This window comes from Rhinolophus ferrumequinum, chromosome 12 (assembly GCF_004115265.2).
Source record: "Rhinolophus ferrumequinum isolate MPI-CBG mRhiFer1 chromosome 12, mRhiFer1_v1.p, whole genome shotgun sequence".
Taxonomy (NCBI): domain Eukaryota; kingdom Metazoa; phylum Chordata; class Mammalia; order Chiroptera; family Rhinolophidae; genus Rhinolophus; species Rhinolophus ferrumequinum.
The window spans coordinates 36,930,699-36,957,123 of NC_046295.1; the positions used below are offsets into that span (position 1 = coordinate 36,930,699).

Here is a 26,425-nt window from a genome sequence, read left to right on the forward strand (position 1 = left end):
CATCTGAAATATGTGGATAACAACAGTGTCTACTGTAGAAGCCATACAGGGTTGCTATAGGATTAAAGGAGAAAAAGACCTAACCATTTGCACTGTGGTGCGTGTACAATAAGAGCTTCGTAAGTCATAGCTAGCTAGCGAGTACCTACATAAATCACACACACACACTCTAGTGTTTCTCTTGGCTTAACGGTTCCACTGCCCTGCCTTTGAGACCTCAACCTGTGCAATCTTATCAACATCATGTTTCAAGAGCACAGTCCGAGTCTCTAACATTCTCTGACCAGTTCCTACCACACCCCAGCATAGCATGAGCTTTGTAAACCTCTTTAAGTAATTCACCTGGAAATATAAATATTCCCCTCCAGCATAATACAGTGGTTTCCAGCAGTCTCCATTCCATCGACTTCCTCAGAGGTCTGTGAAGAGTAAATACACACAGGGCTATACAAATATCACACATGTTGAAAGGCATAAGGTAAAATCATCGTTGCACTCACCGCACAATCCTATGAGTACAGGTTAAAGAAGTAACCCCCATTATGGTGAAATCTGCCCCCTTTAAAACACATAATAGCTGGAACACTTAAATCTTGTATCATTTATTATTTTTATTTGGACAACATATATACATATGTACAAAATACCTACTGTCAGAATCCTCTATTATAATTTCATTTGATTTACAAAAACGGGACAGCAAAATAACTTAGGTCACTAATACTGCACAAAAATAAAACTGATTAAACAGTTGTAAAGATCAGTATCTTACAGTGTTACAGATCATCTGTTGTGAAAGAACATCGCAGTCTATCCAGAGTGATGATTACTGTGCTAAATCTATCTGCAAACTTACCACTAATCAGTTTCTGTAATTATAACTACCAAATAGAAATCTCAAAAGAAGCATGATGTAGAGATAGACCTTAAAGCCAGGGCATCATTCCACAGTGGTGAAGGGCTTTCTTCTTCCCTAACCAAGGAGAGGAGTTATCTTAACTCTAAAACTATTAAATTTTCCAGAATATGACAACTACTTACAGTATTAGATAAAACAACTTTTCTTTCTTTTTAAACACCTGCAATAGTCTTTCAAAAAATTCAGTTTGGTTAAAAAAGTAAACAAAAATTACTATCCTGCATTTGGATTTTTATAAGTTAAATCCATGGTCTTTTTAATATAAAAAGTAATTGTTTCATAGTTTTAGTGTTCAATGAACTCTAGTAGTCCTCGTTGAACCATATTTGATATAGTAAATCTAATTAGAATGCTGGTTCCTGTTTTGTGACATTTTAAAACAGGATTTATCACAAAGAATAAAAAGCCTTGAGTTTATACGTTACATTACTATAACATATGAGAGAATATCAAATGTGTGTTCGTCAACAACTTGAAAAGGCAAGTAGCAACTTTTTTTGGGAAGTAAATTGTGCATTTTTTTTTTCTTTTTAAAACAAGTTGCTGCATTTACATCCATCTAAGTGCTGGACACAAGCCACGTACAGATTTACTCCTGAAACTACAAAGATTGTCTTTCACTGACTTTGCTTGGTTTTCCTTCGTTTCTTTCTGTGAGGGAAAGATGAGTTTGTACAAGTTAGTGAGTTGCTAGGCAACCCCAAACTCTTCACTCACTAAAAGGCAGCGTGCAGAGGATCACAAGCAGAACCATTCCATGAGTTCAGTAAGAAATAGGCAGCCTAACCTATTTCATATGGAAGAACAGATGTCCTTAAAACTTATTTTGGACACAGAAATTAAAATTTGGTTTAAAATAAGCGTTTCAAAAATCTGAAACAGAGGTAGAAAGTGTTCTTTATTTTTCCTGACATGTTTTCCCGTGAGAAAACACTTTCCTTTTTATCCCATGGACTGCTCTCAGTCCCTAATGTTAAAAGCAGTTCTCTTTATAGAACTACTAATACAACTATGTTGGTTAAACAAACAAACAAAAAAACCCCAAAAAAACAAAAAACACCGTGCTAGTGATGGCTATTGTATTGGGAGTAGGAGTCAGCTGTGACCCATGCCTGCTGCAGGAGCCCACACTGGTTCTGAACTGGAAATAAGTATGTATCAGGTGAAATAACGAGTTCACTGATAGGGAGGGCACCCTGGCCTTACACCACACATCTTATAGCACATGTGTAAACTAGAGTGCACCAGAGCTCCCTGTTTTAACTATCAGACAAAATTGTCAGAAAGCATTATTTCCGAAGAAAAAAAATGTAAACATTTCCCCCACGATCACTGCTGACTCCCCTATGTGAGGTTACGTCTTAACTATGAAAACTCAGTTCATTTTTTTGACCACGTAAAGGCCAAAATTAAGTTTTCAGGTAAATGGCATATTATGGATGTAGTGGTTTAGGCCATTGTAGACACCTGGATACAAGATATATAGTGGTGAGGCTTCTGATGTAAAAGATACAGTGATGTATTTTCATTTGTACGTATTCCACGTGCCTTCGTTCTCCAAAAGGGATGAGTTTGCGGTCTCCTCTGAAATCATCGTGGTATTTTCCCTTGGCACTCACTACTCATAGGGGTATATTTTTCTTTTACATAACTCTCACACCTGCTGGTGGGAGTTTTGTAGGAACATGGAAAGGAGACCAACAAGCCTTCCCTTTCTTACCCCGCCCCCCGCAAAAAAAACAGGTGTTTCCAGAGCTAGTTACTGTTATGCACCCATTCAAATAAAACCCAACAGAGTCAAAGCCCTCTCCCTCTGTGGCATTATAGTACAATAAGGTGACGTTAACTAAAAAGATCAGAAAATTTGGAAAAGTTAAGAGAGTTAAAATTCTGTTTGTTTTTTTAAATTAGAGAACAATAACAACAAAAAACAAAACAAAGAAAAACTACCCTCCTTCTCCTTCAGCATCTATTGTATATATACTGCCCTTACATCTCTGCCATGATTTCTTAGGGAAATGTGTATACTGTAAAATAAGCCGATTATAACGTGGTTCCAAACAGAACGTCTGCTTCTATCCTTAAAGCATGTATTTAACTTATTAATCCTCTGCATTGGAAAATAAAAGTGCAGCTTATGTTCAAAAAGTACAATTCATACAAAGCAAGGTTTAAAAGTTCTGTACTTAGTGTAACCTTTCACAGGTTTGTCTTGATTAGTATAAATTCAGACTGCTTATCCATTGACTATAAGTAACTTTTTGTGTTTTCAAGTCTTTAGATGACAGATCATGCTGGAGTAGGTGTGCTCTTGCTTGCATAAAGACAGCTGTGCTATGGCGTGTTGTGTTTTGTTTTTTTAATTTCACAAGTTGACGTGATTCAAAAGAGTGGTTTTGCTAAAGAAACCAAAGCACACTCGTCATTACATTAAAAGGTACGAAAACAATTCTGAGAGACAGCAAGCAGAAAGGGCCCAGAATGACTGTGTGACCCCACAGGTCAACTCACCCAGTCAGACATATGTACACCAGTGTTGAATCTTTAAAATTCTACCCCAGTCTTGGCTTAGCCCCTTATCCCCACCCATTACCCACCCCACCCCCACCAAAAAAAATAATAATAATAAAGGAGAAAAAAAAAACAACAGCATTTGCCTTCCCTCCAAAAGTCAAAGTTCATGGTTGCCTCTACAAGGGGACCAAATGTGGACTTTGATCTCAGGCTACAATGTGCTTTTTAAAAACAATGCAGGGAGAGGAAAATTAGAATATTGACCAAAAAAACTGACTTCCGGTGCTGGCAGCGTGCCTCTTCTGGGGCTCAGTTTCCACATGTCTGTCTGTTTGCTGGGAGTAGTTTTGTCTTTCCGGGGTCCGTCCCTCCCTGGCTTCCGTGGGTAGCACCTCACAAAGGGTTGGCCGGTGCCTTTTTGGATCGCTTGATCATACTGGGGTGGAACTCGGTGTGACGCCGGGCGTGCTTTGTGAGGTGGTCACTCCTCATGAAGCGCTTCTCACAGAGCGGACAACGGAACTGCTTTTCCCCAGTGTGGGTCCGGTAGTGACGGGTCAGCTCGTCTGAGCGGGAGAACTTTTTAAGGCAGTCTGGCCACGTACAGGGAAAGGGCCGTTCACCTGCGAGAAGGGAATCAAGACAGGGTACAGTTTAAAGAACGCATAACAAACATTCCGGAGGCTGGTCAAGGTCAACAATCCCTATGACTCGAAGGATAAATCTCTAGTCTACAAGTGCTATGGGCTGAATTGTGGGGCCCTGCCCCCCCATTCCTATGCTGAAGTCCTAACCCCCAGGACCTCAGAATGTGACTGCACTTTAAAGAGATAGTTAAAATTAAATGAAGGCACGAGGCTGGGCCCGAATCCAACAACTGGTGTCCTTAATAAGAGATTAGGACACAGACACAGACAGGGAGAGAAAGGGCCATGTGAACATGCTGGGAGAAGACGGCCGTCTGCAAACCAAGGAGAGAGGCCTCACAAGAAACCATCTCTGCCAACATCTTCATCTGGGACTTCCAGACTCCAGACCTGTGAGAAATGCATTTCTGTTGTTTAAGCCGCCCAGTCTGTGGTACTTTGTTATGGCAGTCCCAGCTAACTGATACCGCGAAGCAATCGCTGAGAATCATCTTCTCTAAGCAAATGAGCTTGCTACTTTGTACCCAATGGACCTCCAAGAACCTTGGAAATTATATTTTCTGGTTTTACTCTCTGGAGTTGCTGGTTTCATGAGTTCTCTCAGAGGAGTCAGAAAACTCAGTCCTTTGCTAAATTTCATGGCATCATAGAGATGGAAGAGTATGGAAGTATCCAGTCCAAATAACCGCCCACCTGGAGCAGGCATTTCCCCTCAAGCTCCTGAGTCCCTGTCTGAGCAAGTCTGGTGATGGGGAGACCTGTATCTGACAAGAAGCCTGCTTGTTGCTGAGCGTTTCTGTCAATACACTCTTATTCCTGGGAAATCTGCCTGCAAAGACCGTCTTTTAAATCGATTGGCTTCATATCAAAAAATAAGTTTATTCCCTCTGCCACATAAAAACTCTTCAAATATGTGAAGACAGCTATCATGTCTTTCTCTAATCTTTCTTTGTCGAGACTAAACAATGAGTTTTTTCCATATTTCTCATAAAAGAGCTAACATTATTCTAAAATCACCTAAGTGCAGTCACAGAGCTAAGGGCCTCATATGCACTATCTCACTGAATTCTCACAAGACACCCCACAGAAGTGGCCCATTTTACAGATGAGGAAACAGAGGCTTAACACTTGACAGTGTTTCCACATCCATCCCCATTCCAGTTGCAGCTAAGACCCGCCTTCCAGGTGTGATCAGGCCAGTGTCAGGGGCCTCCTGATCCCCAGATGGCAGAGGAGGGACTGTGTCCATGTTTGGGAGGGACATATACAAGCAAAAAGGCAGAACAGGCTGTCTGTTTAAGATGAGAGTCCTGCTGGCTCCTCTTGGGAGTAACTGCCCCCCCTGCCCCCCCTCCCCCAGCTCTGAGTGCCTGCCTGCTCCTCACACCTTTCCAAGCACAGCCCAAAGCAGCTGCTTCACAGACTCAGGGCACAGACTCCTGGCTTCCACAGAACTCTCCAGACACTCCTTTAGTAGGTGTGAGGAGTGAATATTTTCTCACTCCTGTCCCCACCTTCCTGGAATCCAGAGAGAGACTCAAAAGGCTGGGAGCTGTCCAGCGTGGTGAGTCTGAATCATCCTAAAGTTATTCATTCTTTTCCCCAGCTTCTCCTAAATTGTGCCAGAGATGTAGAAATAATGATAACATCAACAAAACAAAACCTCTATCACCTTCGTGACAACCTATAAGTGACTAAGGTTTTATTTGCTGTTCTCTAAGCAGAGAGAGCAACAGTCTTCATAACCTGTACAACCTACTTGTTCTTATAGGAAACCCAATGTGGACAAGGAAGTCTATGTACAGTAGTCCCCTTATCTGCAGGATTATGTTCCAAGACCCCCAGTGGATGCCTGAAACCTCAGCTAGCACCGAACCCTACGTATACTATGTTTTTTCCTATACACACGTACATACACAGCTTCTCTTCAGCATATCTGAATTGCCAGCATCACTACTCTTGCACTTTGGGGCCCTTATTAAGTAAAATAAGGGTCACTTGAACACAATCACTGTGATAACCCGGCTAGTCTACTTGATGACTGAGACAGCGTCTAAGTGACTAATGGGCGGGGAGCATATACAGGGTGGAGATGCTGGACAAAGGGATGATTCACGTCCCGGGCTGGACAACGCACACAGCAGAGTGGTCAACACACTACCCAGAACAGCGCACAATTTAAAACTTATAAATTGCTTATTTCTGGAATTTTCCATTTAATATTTTCAGACCGTGGTTGGCTGTGGGTCACTGAAATTCAGAAAGTGAAACCGCAGGGCGGGGCGGGGGTGGGGGTGGGGGATGGACTACTGTAGGAGGAGTCACGCTACGGGGAGTCTAGGTATAAATCCTCACTGAACTCTGTGCTGAAAGCCCCAGCAGCAAAAGGCAACAGCAAACCAATGAATGAAGACCCTTACCCAAGGTGGATGAGCCCGAGGGTTAATAACGCACGAGAATGCTCAAGATCTCTGGTGAGGCCAAAAAGAAAGAAAAAATAGAGCTTCAAACAGAACTCTCTGAAAAACTCAATGACATGGAGGTGAAAACTACACTTTGCAACTTCGTTGGATTAAATAGCATTTTTACCCAGTTCAGCAGAACTTGGAGCAAAAGCTGAAACGCAGGTTGTCACAACCCAACAAGGTTGAGTGTCCTCGGGCAAGGACAATGTCATGTCTGACTTTTGTGCTACTTGTGCTGCCAAGCATTTAGCAAATGCCTAAACTCATGTGTGTGTGCATGTGTGGGTGTGTGTGGTGTGTGTGTGGTGTGTGATGTGTGTGGTATATGGCGTGTGTGTGTTGTGTAGTGAGCGTGTGCTCGTGTGTGGTGTGTATGCGGTGTGTGTGATGTGTTATATAGTGTGTGTGTGTCTCTGTGCTGTGTGTGTGTGTGTGCTGAGTGTGTTCATCCTCCATGTCGCTCACATGACCAAAGCCTGCTCAGAAGTTCCCGCATCACCGGACAAGACTTCTGGGCTATTGCAGAATTAGACTGAAGCACACTCCTCTCTAAACCCAACGAAGTATCGATGGGAGAAATGTTCTTTTAAATATGTATGTTAAAAACTACAATGAAGAGTCACAATTTATAGGGTGATAAGTTATTAAAAAAAAAATCAAAACATTCTCTCTGCTCTCTCCTTATTGGAGCCCTCTCACCACTGCTTTATGATTTGATGGTAAGGAAAGCGATAAAAAGGAAAAGCTCAGTGTTTTCTCAATGCTTGTTAGGACAAAAACTCATCAGATGCAGTTTTCTTCGAGGGGTGGTAATGTGGCCTAGATTATCACTGGCACATGTTTCTTTCCTCATGAGAGGTGGTTAATTTATTTGAATGGATCTGTCTCCACTGTGGAAAAAAATGGATCAGAAGACCATTCTGCCATGTGTTAGGATTAGAAAATAAGGTACTCCCTCTGTATGAGGAAGATGGTTTCATGGATGTGATAATGGAAGATTGCCATGAAGCCTGACTCAGCTGTACGTGCAGGAGAATGATTAAATATTGAAGCTCACAATTTACATGTATTTCAAGTGGAATCGGGGGCCATTCCCACGGAGTTCACTTTCAGTCTAGCTCATGGCTGTGCTCCCCTCACTGTTTCTCATAGTTGCCATCATGTGATTGTTCTCATTACTTCTAACCCCGATGCTGTCGCTGACCTAGCACCCTTAGCCCTGAGTGTTTCAGAGATCACAGAAGGCCACCCACAGATCCCAGAGCAAACCAGGGGTGGCAGCAACCTTTGTTCAACTCACATAACTTGTATAATTCAAGTTTACAGTTTCCAAGCATGTAGAAAAAGATCTACGTGAAAGTGAGTTGCACTTAGTGGAAAAGCTCGAGGATCATTTTGATTCTCGGATCCTCTGGAAAAGCATTAGGAGCTTTGGATCAATCATCTTAATCAAGGGTTGGCAAACTATGGCCCACAGGCCCACTGTGATCTGCCACCAATTTCTGTGAAGTCCATGAGCTAAGAATGGTGGAAACACCATTCTTACATTTGCTTTTAACCAAATGGCTGAAAACAAAATCAAAAGAAGAGTAATGTTTTGTGACGAGAAAGTTACATGAAGTTCAAATGTTCATGTCCGTACACCAAGTTGCACCGGAACACAGCCATGCTCACTCGTCTCCGTATTATCTATGCTTGCTTCTCCTCTACAACAGCAGTTGGCTACAAGGATCACATGGCCACAAAGCCTAGAACGTTTACTGTCGGGTCCTTTAGAGGAAGTTGGCCGACCCCTTATCTCAATCTGAAGATTGGAACTTCTACGTGGTGTAAATCCAAACGTCTTCAGGAGTCAGACACATTATGAAAAATGGGTGAAATGCCAGGGGTATTAGATCATGGGTTGTGGTGGAACCCATGGCCAACTGGAGAGTGCTTTACCCTCTGAAAAGCATTCAGATTCCACGCTTTATAAAACACTGTGCCAACCAAGCAGTGTGTGCAGGGGACCCCAGATAATTTGAAGCCCTTTAAAGTCACCATCTCTTTAACCCAGAGGAGAATTTGCATACAACCTACTAGGGGACACATTTCAGCATGCTAGTCATTGATAGACACATAATAAGGTATCATCGAGAAAATAATACATGTTTTACACCTAAGAAAGTATGAAATGGGGAAATCACATGTAGAGAAGGAATAGAATTTAAGGCTGAATGGGACCAGAGACAATGAGCAGAGGAAGGAGGAGGAGGCTAGGATTTGCCCTGCATCCTGCAGCCAGGGGGAGATCAAAGTCAGGCCTTTTAGCTCAGTGCTAGGGCCCAAAAAAGAATGGTTACCCTACTTCATAGTGAACACATCATAAGGCAAAGCAGCTATCAGTTAAAGAATATTTAAACTTGTCTTTAGTATTAATGAGAGAGTTACCATCCTCCTGGGGGTGGGGAGGAGAACAGACAAGTACTAGTGCTTTATTTCTGGCCTTCACAGGAAAACACACCCAGAGGCAGTGACACAATAAACTCTGCTTTACTGGAGCAGAGCTGTTAACAGCACAAGTTTCTCGGCATTTTCATTATTTATACAACACTCCCCTCCCCTTTCAGCAACAAGCTAAGCACCTTTCGCTGACAGACTCAGCTCACAGTATAAAATAAACCTGATCAAAACCGCTACTGCACATTGCACCAAATGTGTAAAAGACTTTCTTTGCAGAGAGGCCAGGCCTCCAGAAGTCTCCTGGGCCTCCAGTGGGTTTGAGAGAAATGGAGTGGGGCTTGCTGGCTCTGCTCTCGCCTATTTAGCACAAATGACGGCTCACTGCTTTTAAGAAGGAGCCTCCACTCCACCGGGACATGAGTTTGACTATGCCAAGTGAAGCTTATTCTTCTCAGCAAAGTCTTGAAATGACCAGTGTTGAGTTCTCCATATAGAGGGAGAAAGGGGACAAGTGTGGGGATTGCTAACTGGGTACACCTAACCCTGTCCAGGCTTCCCTGGGTTCCGACAGGCTGCCTATGCTCTCAATACGGCCCCTTTCCCACCTGGTGCTTCTCAGCTTCCCTTCCACGATTCCACAAAAAGGTCTAAAACAGGCTAACCTTAGACGAGGCACGAAGGTTAAAAATACAAACTCTGAAGTTTCCATTGCTTCTAGCAAAAGTAACCCAATCTAGTAAATTAAATCTAAGGAAACGAGGCCTCCTTTTTAGAACAAAACTCTAAAAATGCCAATTAAGAATCATAGCTTCTCACAGATGTACAAAATCAAGCCTGCTGCTTGAGGAAAAACAGTGGTTTTTGAGTGCAAAAAAAAAGCAAGTAGGATTCCAGAGATAAAAGGATAATATATTAGAAAATCATATTGATATTTATTCCCCATTATAACACACTCACACCCACCCAGACACATATCTTGCCTTGACAAATACAAAACAGTATTTGATAAAATTGATAAAATGCAACATCCATCCCTAATAAAAACTTTCTGGAAAATAGTTCCTTAACAGGATAAAAATATATAGATCTGAAACCTTTCCAAGGTCAATCGTAAAATAAAAGTAGCATTCCCATTCAAGTCAAGCCCAAGGCATGAATGGACACCCACCCCCATCATTACTGCTATTTAATGTTGTTCAGGGAATGTTCGCAAGTGCAACTACATAACAAAATAAGAAGTAAATTGTGGAAAGGAGAAAGTGAAATAGGCATTCTTAATATTTACAGTCAATACAACTTTCTACTTGATAAAGTCTACTTGGAAAGTCTAAGATAAATAACTAATATAAATTAAAACTAATATAAATTAAAAATGCGTTCCTAGGAGGAACTACACAAAAGAGCAATGGTTTTCTTATATGCTGACCACAGCCAGTCAGGATAAGCCTTAAAATAAAAGTTTAGGGCCTGTAAGAAGAAAATAATAAAACCCTAATTTAAAAGAAAATGAATAAATAGAACACTTCCCATGTTCTTGGATGGTAAGACTTAATGGTGAATGTGGCAATTCTGTACAAATTCATCCATAAAATTAACAGACCTCCCAGAAATTCTTTTTTCTTGAACTTGAAAAATATTCTAAAGTTCACTTGGAAGAATAAGTATGCTCAATTTGCCAAGAAACTTTTGCATTAGAATAATAATAAGTAAGCACTTGCAATACCAGTTATCGAAATGTATGATTATAGCTGCAGTAACTAAGATAGTGTGAGACCAGCATAGGGAAAGACAACTCAATGGAGCAGACTCAAGCCTCAAAATAATCTCAAGACTCTATTGGGATGGGATGTTGCAAATTAGTGACTAAAAGGATGCTTAATTCAATTAATGGCATAGACATCTGGTAAAAAACAAATAAATCTGAATCCCTACCTTATACCTTTCACTTAAATTAATTCCCAATGCGCTATATACATAAATATAAAAAATAAAACCATGAAGATAAAAAAAATAATATATGAGTGAATATTTTTTAGAATCCTGGAACGGGGAGAGACTCTCTAAACACGAAACCAAAGGCAGAGTCCTATTTGAAAGACAGCTTTGAAATACACAAACATGTTAAACTTCTACATGGCATAAACATGTAAGTAAAAAAAAATTAAGAACCACAAGAATGAACTAATAAAGAAAATTGCAGCATATGACGAAAGGTGAAAATCTGTAATATAAAAAGGACACTTGCAAATCAAAATGAATAGCCCAATTTAATAAAATAGGGCAAGAATGCAAACAAGTAAATTGTAAAATAAGTTGAAAATATATTCAATCTCACAAGTAATCAAAACATGCCAGTTAAGACACCAATGAGATACATATCAGTCTGGTGAAAAAGTTAAAGTATGTTCTTATACCAATCATTGGTGGAGGCATGAGGAAATAAGCCCTCTACTGAATGGATGGGACTTATAACTGATCCAGAGCCATCTGGCAATATATTTGTCTAAGAATTGTTTTTGGTAATAATTAGATAGGAAAACAAAAACATACACGGATACCAGCATTGTTTGTAAAAACTAAAACTTGAAAACAATTTAAATGTGTAACAGTAAAGAACAGGTTTAATACAATATAGTGTATCCACAAAGTAGAATAACATGTAACTGTTAAAAGGGTACTAAGTTGCTACCTAATGGAAAGATGGTAGCAGCATATCCCCAAGTGAAGAGAGCAGCATATGTGTGTGAACAAGTATGAAGAGAAAAAATCCTGAAAGAATATATACAAAATATGAACAATAGTTATCTATAGGTGAGAGGATAAAGAGTAACTTTGACTTCTTTCTGTAATTTCCCTTTACATTTTCTAATTTTTTTAAACAGTAAGTACAAATTTCTTTCATCATGAGAAAAAGTCAGAAAGTCTTACAGAAAACAAAAGAAACAATGGTGCACCAGAGTTTAAATTTTTCCACAAATGTTTTATAATCAAGAATATATTCCATGTGGGGAATGGAGGGGGGAAAGATTTACTTTCTACTGAGAAATCACTGGAACACTCCAACGTACAAGATCAAAGAAAGGAGAAGAATCATTCTGTTTCCTTTTCAAACAAATTGTTAGAAAGTGAGAAACTTTCTGAACAAACTACATCTGTTTTCTCACTCCTCCTCCACCTCCACCCCTCCTACTTTTTCTATACGTGAGAGGAAAATGGCCCCTACAAGAACAGACAGGAATCTCCCTTCAGGTGTGGAGTTATACCCACAGTGACAGCAGGGCTGCCCCACCAAGGACTGTCCTCATTAGGAAGTGGGGATTGAGCATGCAGATGGGCAAAGCCCAGAATCCAACAGTGCTTCTCCTGGACCAGGCTGGTGGGCCTCATGTCCACACAGACTTGCCCCCAACCAAGTCCCCTGGCACCCTGTTGTCCATTGTCACCTGGCCTTAGTACCCACGGGAAAGCAACGTTGACTTGCTGGTACAAAATGTGAGCCTTTGCTTCCTTTTCATTTCTATTGCCCTCAAGTGTAGAAGCACCCAAGCACTTGATAGGAGGTAGGCAGACCACCGCTGGGTACAGACAATCCCATTATTTCCCTGCATGAAGCATTCCAATTAATACTAGACTCAAAAATCAAGAGCCTTCTGTTTGCCAAAAAAATATTGCTACCTATACATGTAGACGTTCTGACAAAATAAAAACACTTGGTAGGCTTTGGAAGAATAATCCTGCCTGAATGACATTCCATCATATTACCGTTTGCTCTTGGCCCCTCTCGAAACACCTCTTGCGATTTGGTTTCCTTTCATATTGCACGTGTTGATACAACAGAGTCACTATAGAGTTTGGATATGCGATTTTCCTTCCTGGCCCCCGTGTTTGTCTGTGTGTGGAAGGCAATTTGTCCCATCCTTTAGGTTCTGAACTGGGGCGTGCGTGTGGGTCTGTGACATCTGTCAGGAAGCCCCTCCTCCCTGGAGCATGTTGGTGTCTAGGAAGCGAGTCTGTCCAAATACTGCCTGCACGGTTCCAACTTTAACTGATCCGTGAGACAGCCCACGTGCTGGGACCTCCGGAAAAAAGATGGCAGACAATAGATTCTTGACTCTTTCAGTTTTCAGCCCAACGAGAGAGAAGGCTTGCTGTGTCAGTTCCACAGCCCCCGTCTCAGCACCTCTGAATCAGCAGAGAGGGGAAGCAACCTCCCCACAACTACACAGCGAGGTCCAGGCCCCGATTAGCTGATTCACACGCCCACATTCTTCCACCAGCCCAGACTACGCTACTTCTCCCCAGTGACTTGTGGGAAAGAGAAATAATAAATAAACCTACTAGGCACTGAACATTGAATAGGATATACATATTGGATGGCAAAACTCTCCTGAGAACGTAAGATTCGCATCTTTGCATTTGGGGTGATGTTTATGACCATCGGATTCACAGCTGTCCTGTTTCTGACAAAGCTGACTCACGAATGTGGATGACCTGCCCGAGGTCACCCTTCCATTAGGACCAGTTTTCAAATTCCTCCTTCAGGTTTGAGCACAAAATACGATTAGGTTGTGAAAGAACAGCAAAGGCCCTAACTAAATGTAGAGAGAGCCTTTCACCGCATGTTCTTCTAATTCTCTTCCTTTCCAGATGCATTGCCTTGCAGTGGACAGAGACAGTTTAACGTAAGTAAATTGGCTGTTGAGCTTTAAATTTCAAAATGGAGTTTTAAAAACGTAAAGCAGACCCCGAAGTCCTTAATCTCTGGATTTGCCAGTTTCGTCCCAAGACCTGAGCTGTAGAGAAGGAGAGATTGGAGGGGCTGTGGTGGAGAACAGACACAGAGGTCTCTAAGAAGTGCCTGGCGATCTGTACTTTCCTGTTAGTAACAGGCTTGGGCAGTCCCAGGGGAGCGACCACTGTCACCAGGCCCACAGCATGCCCAGAGCTCCTCCGAGCCCCTCCCACAGGATGACATGCAACATGAACAGCCCTCCCAGAAAGCCAAAATCAGAGGTGAGCCTCTTGCCCACCAAATAATCCATTACTCCGAGGAGAAAGAAAAGCAAAGGGGGAGAGAGAGAAAACTGTAATTTTGCAGATTTTTACCCAAAGGAGGACACAATTTAAGACAAAATGGACTGAGGGACCCTGAATTGCCAAGATAAACTTTTCCCAGCCGAAACGGGTGGGGGGTGAAGGGGCTCAGCTCTGGTTACGGAGATTCCTCTTTGCACACCCAGCATTGTGACTGGGAACTTCCTACCCAACATGCATAGTTGCTTTTCCAGGTCCACTACGTCTTTTGGCCTCGTTAGTGAACACAAGGGTAACCTCTCCATTTGTGCATTTCAGTACAATTATTTGTTAGCATCCGCAGCTTCCGGTCTGGGGACAACTACTATCCAGAAAGCTGAAGCCTTTGGCTCAGAGAGGACAATGGACAAAAGAGGAAGACACTGGAGAGGAGACGGGTACCTGATTAGTAAATGCTTACTCTACATGCCAGCCAGGTGGGGGTCCTTGTCATGACTCAGAGTCACTAGTGATGCGACTCTAACATGTGTTTCTAGCTTTTTTTCTCTGGGCTCAACCTCTGTACACTGCTGGCACCAGAGTAAGACCGTATAGGTCCTCTTCACACATCCCACAGGGGCCACCGTCAAATAGTTTTTCAAGCTTTAACAGAGGGAGACACGAACTCATACTGCCTGGTGTTTGTCCCCGAAGACCATGAAGAATGGCAGGTGTGAGCTGTCCACCCTTCACCAACAGCCCCCTGCCTGGCGCCCCCAGCCCTCCTTGGGCACACATTCCTGAGCAGTGTTTTGAAATTTGGGAGCAAGCAGGACATGGAGAAGGAATGACTCAGGATAGAGGGCCACGGCCCATGTTTCCCTCATGCTGGGAACCCCCATCTCAGTGGCGTGATACTCAGCACACAAGCATTCTGTGGCTCACCATGGGTACGATTTACAACATGACAGAGGGAAAGCCAGCTGTCTGGTTGTCATGCTGCTTATTTTCATTAAAACAGCAATGGTACAAAACTACAGCAGAATTACGGCAGCATAGGGATTTAAGTCATTTTGATGTGTTTTTGTAAGTTATTTTTAAGATCTAATTTTTGCCTCTTAGGATTTATTACGGGGTTTTTGTTGGGCATTACGCACACTGAAGAGACTTCTGAATTCCAATGGGTATCGCCAAATAAACAGCTCATCTTTGGAAAGAGAAGGCCTTTATCTATTAGTACACAGAGTGACAACTGCTCATGGAGACACAATTCATTTCTCTGGGCATTAAAATGGAAAGACGACTGGAATGAAGACCAAGCGAGTCGTGCTACCGATCACACTGCTGCTGTCCCACTTGTTCCCTGTGAAGCTTTGGGTTTTGGCTCCTAGAACAGTCACTGAGGAACGCCTACGGATATGAGCCTGAGCACAAGAAGTCCATGTCGAAATAATCAATCTCTGACAGAGACCATCTCGATCATGCACTGGTGACCTAGCTTTAGGCTGAACTCCAGAGATGGTTCAGAGTCCTTTCTCTTCACAGCCGAGAAAAGTATGAAAAAATGGTTGGCATACAAATCTGTCTCTCATTTTGTCAAGCTCTGCTCTTTGGAACATCCTGCTTGGAACGCTACATGGGCGGAGAGCGTGAATAGCTGTTGGTTTTGTCTGGCCTCCACTGCCTCTTTTGCCTACTCTGAGTCTACACCCTACACCCCGACACTGCCTACACCCCTGGCCTACTCTGAGTCTAGGTAATTCCAGTGAGTGACCCCATTCCCTCAGATCCAGAGGTTGGATGTGACCCAGCTGTACCACAGTGACTGAGTTTAGGGACAGGCACAAAATCGTAACTCAGGTATGACGTTTGAATAAAGCCTGGCACTTTTGCTGGCATCATTAAGAAAGGGGAACTGTCTTTCCACAGGGTTTGGGAACTGCCATCACACTGCTGTTCAGAGACAGCCTGCCCATCAACGCAGCCAAAGCGAAGGACACGGCAAAGCCAAGCCAGGGACAGCGGCAGACACTGAGTACCTGTATCCAGGGATACCTGTAACTAGAGCTACCTCAGATGTGTTCGTAATTCGAACCAATAAACTTCTACGTTTTATTAAGCCAGTCCAAGTTTGGATTCTGTTGGTTGCAACCAAGAGTCCTGACGAATACAGCTATGGACCCAGAACTGGGGTCTTTTTCAGGTAGAAGGAAGCAGGTTCTGGATAATTATTGGGAAAGACAGGGTAGGTTCGATTCAAGTCCAATATTTCTACAGATGTTCCTAACCAAGTTTCATGAAAACCAACCACAAGCCAGAGTTAGAACACACAAGGAGAGAGCTAAAGACTGGTGGCTTTAGGACCACATTCAAGAGAGCCAGGCAAAACACAGGGACTGTTCCCACTGGCAGAAACCAGGGCATCCAGGTCAGTAACCATTCATGCACAACTCCAAGCACCCAGAAACATACTAGGAAAATCCCAGAGTAACCTTGGACTAAGTTAGCTAACTCCAAGTCTAATTCCTCCTATAAAATGAGAATAAGAGGACTTCTGTGAGTTTAAGTGTGACCGTGCACATAAACCATTTGGAACTTGACCGGTAATAAATGCTGGATATTATTGTTACAATTACTATTACTGCTATTACTATTGGTACTGCTAATACTAATAATTTGCTTTTATTACGATTATTGTTGGTACTATTATTCACAACATGCTTACTGCCTGCGATCAACGGGTTGTGCAGCTCTTTTGCATGTAACATGCAAGAAATAAATATTGTTTAAATGAATGAGCCACTGCTGGATTAATCTGGACTTGTAAACAAAATCTCTAGGAACCTCCAGGGCTTTCTGGGCAACACATGTAAATCATTCATTTTTAATTTTAATATTCAGTATATGGGGACAGTGTCCTCAATGCTTTAAATAGCTCATCTGGATTAAGTCTCATAACAAATCCGTGAGTATATCATTATTGAACTCCATTTTACAGATGGGAAAACTAAGGCTCAGAGTTCTCATAATTAGAGAATGGCAGAGGCAGGATTCAAACACAAGGTCTGAGGGACCCGGAAGCCCGCACTCCAATCACTCTGTCTACTGCAGGTAAAAAGGACTCTTCTGGAGAACCCTTGCATTCAAGTTCCTACGAGGGGACCGGTGTCTTCATCAGAGGCCAAACTCTTCTTTTCTGACTGCCTCTTTCTCATTAAAGCTGGCTCCCTGGAAGGGAGAGATGGTGAATCCTTTCCCCTCCCCTCCCTATCTTTTTGAACACAGATGACCTGTAAGGTTTCTTCTAGGCCTGATATGTCCATAATTCTCAGGCAGAATTTCTGGCCTTTTGTCTGCCCCACTGGTTCCCACTTTGGTTCACATCAGGTCGTCCGGGAGGGACTCGCTTCCAAAACAACAGACTTGCCATGGAAAAATGTTCAACGTTTGTTTAATACAAATACTACTGCCTGCCTTTCAAATCCTTGTCATTAATTCTGTGTCATTTAAGCTCCCATCTCTTCCGTTTAATCTATTTAAATAATGTCCTCACTTTTCAAAAAGGTTCCATCAGGGATGAACTCCTTTCTCCAGTTCCTATTTGTGATCATTCTCAATTAAAAAATAAATGAAACAAAATTCAAAGACCCAGTGGCGCTGGCCTTAGATAGTGAGCTCCCTGGTTCTTGCAGCTCTAGAACCTTTAGATTTCAGATCCAGATGATCAATTCTCATCTCAGGACTCCAAAGACTAACATACCTCATGATAAACTGAGATTAAAAGGGAAGCCTGCAAGTACACCATCGTAAACATGGGCTTTAAGCACAAATGGAAATACATGCCTTGGAATATCCCATGCATAAAAAATAGATGCATCTCACTCCCTTAGTGGGGAAGGCATTCTCTAGAAATAATAATGTTAGTCCTATTATTTGCTGAGGGGACTGCTTAAGGCCGGGGTAAGACAAATGTTTACTCTTGGCCTTAACGCACCAAAAAGGTATTAAAGTTTCAGGAGGGCTCCAGGAAGGGAGGAGTAGGAAATTTCAACGGCACTGGGCCTTGGGCTGTTTCACAAAGTATATAATACATAACAAAAGGGCGGAGGTCCAGGGCTGACTCCACCTCTGCTGGAAGAATTCACAAGGAAGGAAGAGCTCTACAGGGACCACGCTCCGGCCACTAGCACTTCATCTTCTTAGCCCTTCAAAATACCTGGTGCTGCTGAGGAAACAGGCTTCGGGAGATTCCACACTATGCCTCAAAGCACACGCTTGTCAAGATGGACAGCCAGTTTTTGAATCCTGAGGGTGCACTTCCAAACCATCCAAGGCCCTCAAAATGCTTCGAGGGGATAATCCCTATCTATCTGAGAGGGGGGGGCATATGCGTTTTTAGAGACAAAATGATGGATGGGATGACCGCTTGAGGTCACTTCCAACCCCCAAATTCTATTCTTTTGATACTAAAATCACAACTGCTGCCACCAAGTGCTCCGAGTTAGACCTAGGCCTGTGACTGACTTCCCAGCAAACAGTGGGGGAGAATGAGAGGCAGGATTGCTCAAAGAGCGCTCAGAGGGTCCCATTTCTTTCCCTTTTTAACCATCGGTGGGTTTTGTTTTTTTTTCCCCTCCTTTCTGCATGTGTTGCATAGAAACAGAAAGTGCCTTTGTACCAATTACTGGGCACTAATTTATGTTCTTCAGTGGGCGCTGGGCCTGCTGCAGAAACCTTAGGAACAGGTGGGAGGGTCGGATGTGGGGGAGGATTTGAGCAGCAGAGGCCTGGAAGGCTGCAAGCTTTCTCTTCAAGCCTGAGAACAGCCGAGGGGGGGGGGGAGGGGGAAACAACAGAAAATGTGGAAGTCAAAACTAACGGAAAGGACAGTGCTGTGGGTTTTTTTGTTGTTTCTTGGAAATCAAGAATGCTAATACTCATAAGGCATTCAGAAATCAAATTGATGGGCTAGAAAGCCTACTCTCACCAGGGCATGTCAGGTTGTTTGTTGTAGGGGCTCGTGAAAGAGGAAACACTGGGAACTCACCCACCCACTTTTCTTCCCAATGAGCTTTTTAAGGAAGGCCATTGTCAGCCACTTTCCCAATATGTCATATGATGTTTCTCCCAGGGAAATTCACTGTGGGCATTTCTCACAGATTGCAGAGTGACAAGTTCTTGGGATGAGTATCAACAATTGAGACAGGAACACAAATCTGACCCTTCTGTTCACAGTGCAAGAACTCATTTCCCTCACGTTGCTTCTTTGTGTCTGAAGGTAATGGGGTGTTACCATCAAAACACCAAAGTATTATTTTTATTCTGGTATCTCCCTCCCCAACCCAGCTCCATTTACACCCTTCCCCTCTCTCTTCTCACCACTCACGGAAGATTTGAGAGGAAAATCAAGGAAACAATGTTTTTACTTTGTCATTCTAATCCACTTGTAGTTTCTGTGGTGAAACAGTAATCCTGCCAGCAGCAGCAACTTTTCTAAGGCCACCCCGCTTTGTCTTTGCTAGGGCAGCTAGACGGAAGATGATGGACAAGAAGGACCTGAGGGAGAACCACAAATGGTTCTTCCGCCTCTGGGACTAGGAAGAAAGAGCTGTTGGGTCCCCCGACAGACCCTGATGCCCAGGGTGAGATTGCAGCAGCAGGCTGGGGTGGGAGCAGCTGTCTGGGCCATCCTTCCTTGGAATCAAGGGAATTTTAGCCTCTTGTCTGAAACCCAAGAGGACATCCTTGCAATCCTTAGAAACCTATTATCGACTAGACCTAGAGGCCATGTGTCTCCCTTTGCTCTTGAATGTAGATTGCTATTTTGTCCTGATAGGATACACGAGACAGTGTCTAGACAGTCTCACTGAGGGGTGGGGTGGGTAATACTTCCCCTAAGGGGGCAAAAATTAGATCTTTGGCAGGTGAAAAAGTCTTAGGTATTACAATGGTTTGTGGTCTTCTAAAGGGGGAAAGTGCATTAACGGCTCTACAATCTATTTGTGGTATGAAAATGTCATGGGGGGAGGACAAGTATGGGAAAAAATGTCTAAAGTCTCCTTAAGCGAGAGAAAAATGGGGAGGGAGAAAGTAGAAAACCTATCTGTGCAAGCTCCACTCAGGATTAGCTGTAAATCTATCTTGGATGAAGCATGTCAGGTTATGAAATACCATTCCGCATCGCTTTGGAGGGTACTCTCTGGAAAGAGCAATGGGGCAGAGAGAATGTCTCCTTAAGGATCAAGGCACACGGCCTCCCTTCTACTAATGAACAGAAGACACAGTGGTACAGACTGGGCAAGGGCTATTTAATAGGCTGTCCAGAGTCTACTTCTGAGCTAAGGCAACTAGCGTAGGGCCTTGCCTTGTGCTGTCCCTGAACCCCTGCCTCCTGGGGAGCGGAAGTGGGTCCTTCTCATACTTTTGATGGCACTAGAGTCTCCTGAACCAAACAGTTCACTCTAAAGCTTTTTGCAGTAATTAAGAGAAAAGAAAGAATAAAAGAGGCATGGAGCAAGCCTGGCATCTGTATAAGCAAAAATGTAAAACTTTAGCGTCAGGGAGGGAACATCCCATCTGAGTCAGACTTGGCCCATGATGGACATTCCTAGAGAGGCCAGAAAATCTATTTCCCATAGTGGAGGATAACTTCCACGGTAGGGGTGATCCAGGTCCCTCCGGCCAAACCGTCTAAGTATAATAGGGAAATGTTCAAACAGGATAAGGAGAAACAGAAGCAGCCACTCTTGGAGTGTTTGCAACTCTTACCTCTCCTTGTTTTTACATGAACTTCCTTCTGCCCTAGTATTATTTTTAATTGTTTAAAAACAATTGTGTTTTTCTGTAGAACAGGAGTGTGATGGTTGGGATTTAGGGCTTTCTCATTTTCAGTATTCTGTAACCAGTGTCATCAAGCTCAACCCACTGTCACCAGTTGAGGATAGCTGACTTAAGTCCCTCCAAAAAAAAAAAGTACAATTTCACCTGGCGTGGAAAGAAGGCCTAAGGTTTCTATTGCTGGTATGTCAACCTGGTGTTAGGCGGATCTGACGCTGATCTTTTGATCTGGAATTTGGATGCAGTTGTTTCCTTCCCCAAAAGAAACCCCCACCCCCCACCCCCCAACATACATATACTCTATGTACAGGGTACCCACAAAGTCAGAAAACTTAGGATCATTTTTTTAGTGCATATGGAGGGGTTATAGGGACATGAGTAGCAGAGGGGGGATGGGAAGTGAGTAGTTTTGAGTGGGTGTTTGTGGAGGCCAGTTTGGGGCATATGCTGGGAGGTGGAGGACTGTGGGGGTGTGGCTGAGGGGACTGCAGAATTTGTGTGTGCATGTGCACGCAGACGTAGAGGGAGGGGTGTGGGTGAGGGTCTGTGGTGGTGTGCCAGGAGAAAGCCCATTGCATTTTCAGATAATATGTTTGATACCTTTTCAGGCAAAGTACTCTAATTGTTAACATGAAAAATTACAATAAATATACTCTAAAGTATGCAAAAGGTCTGGAAATGGAAAAGTGTTTTTGTTGCACTTTTTTTTCAGATTAACCATGGAACCACTGCTTAAACTTTAGAGATACATCACCTAAGAAGACATCTCATCTCGAAACTGAAGGAAAACAAACTGAACATAGTATTAGAAAATGTAAACAAACATACTTATATATAAATATTTAAATATATTTAAAAATAACTATATCCTGTGTTTCCTAATTTTGAAGATCCCCATCACACACAAACGATATGATCCAGCATTTCTTGAGGGCCTACTATGTATGAAATCCTATTAGGTGCTTTATAGATATTATCCTTGCACAAAAACCTTTGAGTTCAGTGATGATACCCTATTTTGTGGATTAAGAAACTAAGGATAAAACAGAGCAGAGGTTGCAAACTTAAATGCCAACAGGATGCAAATTATCAAACTAAAGGGCACCGCCCCATATAAAGAAAGATCAGTTCAAACCAATAATTGCTAACCAGGAATTCAGGCCCAGTATTGCCAGATCATTCGATTTTTCCAGAGAAGCCAGAAATCTGGATTTGTGCCGAAATCCACTGAATTTTAGATTTTGGTAACCAATTAAAATTTTTAAGCCTTGTATTGGCCAAGCCAAACCAATGTGCAAAGCAGAATCAACACCAGGCCTCTAGCTTGCAAATTCTGAAATCAAGTAACTTGTTTAAGGTCTCCCAATGGGGCAACAACAGTAGGACAAATCAGAACCCAGGTCAGCCTGCCTCAAAATTGTCTTTTCTCTTAGGACACAAGAGAAATAGTTGTACTGAATTAAATGCAATTTTGTTTAAATGACTCAATTTCTAAAGCCACTGGTTCAATCCAGGAGGCAGTGGAGACTATAGCAGAGGTAAGCAAGCAGCCTGAGGAATTCTTGTTGAGCCACATCTAGGAGAGGGGTGTGGCTGGAATTTTAGCTTATAAAAGCTTCACAGAATGCAGACATTTCAGCCGCTATCTGTTGTCCACCTTCTGGATTTAATACCAGCAAAAAAGAAAACCAGGAAGCTCCTTCCCCCACCCCCAAAACAATCTAACTCCAAGCTATATCTGAAACTTCCAAATGCATAAGACCTCCTACAAGTCTCTTATTTAGAGTAGCCTTTACACATACCTTCTTTAGCAGGAGTTCCCTTCTGACAAAATTTAGAGGCCGAGGTTTTCGTGCAACCATGTCCTAGTATTACTGTTGCCCCAAACATAAATAAGACACCTGCAATCACCACATCACTAGCTTCAAAAGACTGACTGTAGCATTTAAAACAGGATTAACATTTCTCTTCGTTTTCCACTCTTGACTATGTGTGTAAAAGGTTCTCCTGAAACAGCTGAGCAGACTTGCCTTATGGAGAATTAAAGAGCACCACGCATGCACGCACACATAAGCAGCCATTTCTATAAATGCCTGAGAAAATCACTCAGCTGAATGGTCCCGAACGCTGGGAATCAGTTTTGTGAGTTGGACAGACTAGGGTAGCTCATACAGAAGCACTGCAGGTCTCCCCAACTGCACGACTAGGCAGCTCCCTGAAGGAGAAAGTGCCTTTGCTCAAGGTGGCCGTGGGTGTCAATGTGAACACCCGAAGTCAGGGAACATGGCTGACACTGCCAGGCCCGCCCAACAGCTGTTGGTGAGTAACACCCTCTGGTTAATACACCCCTACTTCACCCCTGGGGAGGCACACTAAAGGTCACATCCCCCAATCCAGGCACAATACTTTCAACAAACGTACAGATGCACACTCTGAAATGTGCTGGTTTACGGCTGCCTAGATGACAACCTCAAGCAGAACCGGGTTTTGCATTAACCACGGAGGAAATTCAGTTTGACTCCTGTGCCAGCAGCCACCTCCACAAGAAGCACTTTCCAAAGGAAATAAAATATGAGATGCAGTTACGTGGCCTTCCTTTTAAAAAGCAAAACAAAACAAAACCAACCAATTATCATTTTAAAACTACAGGCTCAGGGCCTCATAAGGAAGGGCCAAAAATGACACCAAAAACAGCAACACTTTTCCAAGTAACTCCCAACAACCACCTTTTCAAGATGGTGTCATAAAACAGTAGGAAAAGGAGTTTCACAAGAGGACCAGGCCCCGGGCTTCATTGTCAGAAGAGCAGTTGTAAAGGAACCTTACTAAAGATGGTGAGACAGCAGGGCCAGGCATCAACACTTTCCAACTTTTTCTGAGTATGTGAAACAGAACCCACAGAATTGGAGGACCGAGGTCCCTGCAAATCTTCAAAGCCCACTTTATCCTGCAGATGTCTTTCCAGCCACATGCATTTGGCCAACCCTGCCTTTGCTCTCCCTGGGAGACACAGTTCCTCGGGGCCTCTAGAACATTTCAACAGTCATTACCCAGCCTTGACCTCCAGCAAAGACCACACCTCCTGCTCCCTAACTGCTGTTTTCAGGGTGGAGGGTGAAGCTAAGTCACATGGGGGGGAAAAATCAGCTCTGAAAGCCTTCTCATTAAAGAGGCTAACTAGTCGTGAAGTTAACCTACCAACCATCACTTGATCAAACTCCTCTGCTGCCTGAAGCAGTGTTATTTTAAACCTCTCTGGGGACTCCTGGCCAAATTTAAAACCACCTTGGCAAGCCCTGAAAAGTAGCAAGCATACAGCGAAATGAGTCCTTAGTCATCCTTAAAAGGTTCCCTGTAAATTGTCGCTTCTCCCCAGGTTTTGCCACTTCTCTGCACACCCACAAGAAAATCAAATAAAAGATAACGCCATTTGACTACCCCGCTGCCAGCATCAGCCCAGGTGGAGTGACCCCACGGTCTACAAATGCGGGAGTCCTGGGGGCGGGGCAGGACAGGGGAGGGGCGGCACCACTCCCGGTGAAGCCACGCACAGGGGCTGGCAGTCGGCACTCACTCTGTCCGCCAGTTTAATGCTCCGCGGCTTCCAGAGGCTGGGGACAATTAAGGATTGAGTGAGCTTTTCGTCTCTACACGGTCCAATTATTTAAAGAGTTAAAACAGCATCTTATCCAAAATGTTTGCACCCGTTAGGCCGACTGTAGTGTCCTTAACGCCCAGGAACGCTGCCTGGCCAAAGGTTAACTAAACCCAGAAGTCGATGGGAGAGGGAGACGCCGCTAACCTGTATGCACTCTGTAATGGGCTTTGAGATGGGAGGATTTTCCATAGACTTTCCCACAGCCACTGTAGGGGCACTTGTGCCTCTTTTCGGAGGCGTGTTTCTCCTTCGCAGCCACTCCAGGGTGGAGGAGGGAGAGCGGGCTGGGCGCGCTGCCAGGATCCTGTCTCTCCTCCGGGCTGTGGGAAGGACTCGACCCAGATTCGGTGGTCACGTCGCTGTCGGATCCCATATCCTCATCCGGACTCTCCAGACTGTCGCTGCACACCGAGGGGTTCTGGATGGGTCGGTACTTGTTCAGGTCCAACAAGCTCTTGGCGATGGTGACCAGCGTGCAGTAATCCTTCCAGGTGTCCCCCGGGTCACCGTGCTCCTTGGTCACCTCGCGCTCAGGTAGTCGTAGCCGCTCGGCGTCCGGAGCGCCCCCATGCTCCGGCACCGCAGCGCGGTTCGAAATGGAAACCAGACACTGGGCAGCCACGAAATCCATGTAGGCGGCCGCGGACATGGTGCGGGCGACAGCAGCCCCGGCGGCGCGGCCAAACTTGGCGGTGGCTGCGGAGGTTCGGCTCGCCCTACCCTGGCCTCGGACGAGCGGCGCGGCGCGGCGGCCAAGGGGGCGGGGGCGCGGGCGCTTCCGACTCTCAGGAGCGCGGAGGCGACCTCAGCCCCTCATCTTTACGTAACCAGCAGCGCCTCCGCACGCAGCAACCACGGCCCCGGGCTTCGCCGCGCTGCCGCCTCGCGCTGCCGCCTCTCGCTGCCGCCAGTGCCCCGCGCCCGGCGCGGTCCCTACGACGGGCGCGCCCGTCGCCCCGAGCCGGCTTCCTTGGATAGATGCCACACGTGGCGGTCGCAAGTTTATTCGACTGAATACGCCCCCGAGGCGCTGGGAGAGGAAACTGCAAGAGAGGTACACGCCCTCGGCAGCCTCTCCGTCTAGCCGAAGACCCAAGACATTCACCCGACCACCCTAACACGGGTGGCAAGGGCTGGACCAACCGCCACGTCTAAGAGACACTTTTCCCCCAGCCCACTGACGGATTCTGAGCCCCTGCTCTCGCCGGTCCGCACCGTTCCGGCATTCTCTTGCTCAGTAACAATTTCGCAGAATCCCATCACGTCACACTCCAAACCCCCTCCAATTGGCCAGTGGGGAGGGTGATTCAACTCTGTTTACTTTCTCCCCCTGCCAGTCAGAACGGCCTTTCGGTGGAGAGGTGCGTCTAGAACTGGGGCGTGCGGCCAATCCGACTGTTCCGTTTCGGTGCCTCGTGCTACCCCTACAGCCACGAACGCTTACATTTAAAAGGGTAACAGCCCGGAGGCTGGAAAGGAGTAACCGTACATCTTCCAAAGTGCCTCTCGGTCTGGTAGCTGGTCCGGGCCTCCTGGCTCCGTTCCAGCTTGCGGAGCTGTGGGATACACCTTCCTAGTCTGCTGCGCTGCTTCTTATTACAAAAGATAACTTCTGGTTCGGTTTTCCAGCTCGCAAACAGTTAAGTGACTTCCTGCAAACGCTACAGTCCCAGCAACCAGGCTTCCAATCAAAAGTAAGTTGGTTGATGTCACTGACATTGGCTCAGCCAATCAGAAGGGCGTTCCGAAAGCCAGCGCTCGACACTTGTAAATGCAGAGAGCTGTAGTGAAACTGGACACATCCTTGTATTTTGAGTTGCTCGTTGTAAAAATGAAAAATGTATGGGAGAGCAGGGGTGACGAATAAATGCAATGTCAAGCTATAATAAAAAAAGTAAAAAAGAAAACTAAATAATGTCAGGCCATGTTG

General features: G+C 44.3%; 1 protein-coding gene across 1 annotated transcript; it reads right to left on the reverse strand.

The window, feature by feature from the left end:
- Positions 1-586: 586 nt before the first annotated feature.
- Positions 587-26,425, reverse strand: KLF9 (KLF transcription factor 9). Its single transcript, XM_033122845.1, has 2 exons — positions 24,640-26,425; positions 587-4,056 (listed from the first exon to the last, which is right to left on the reverse strand). Exons 1-2 carry the CDS (start codon positions 25,142-25,144, stop codon positions 3,827-3,829), a joined length of 735 nt encoding a protein of 244 aa, XP_032978736.1. The 5' UTR covers positions 25,145-26,425; the 3' UTR covers positions 587-3,826.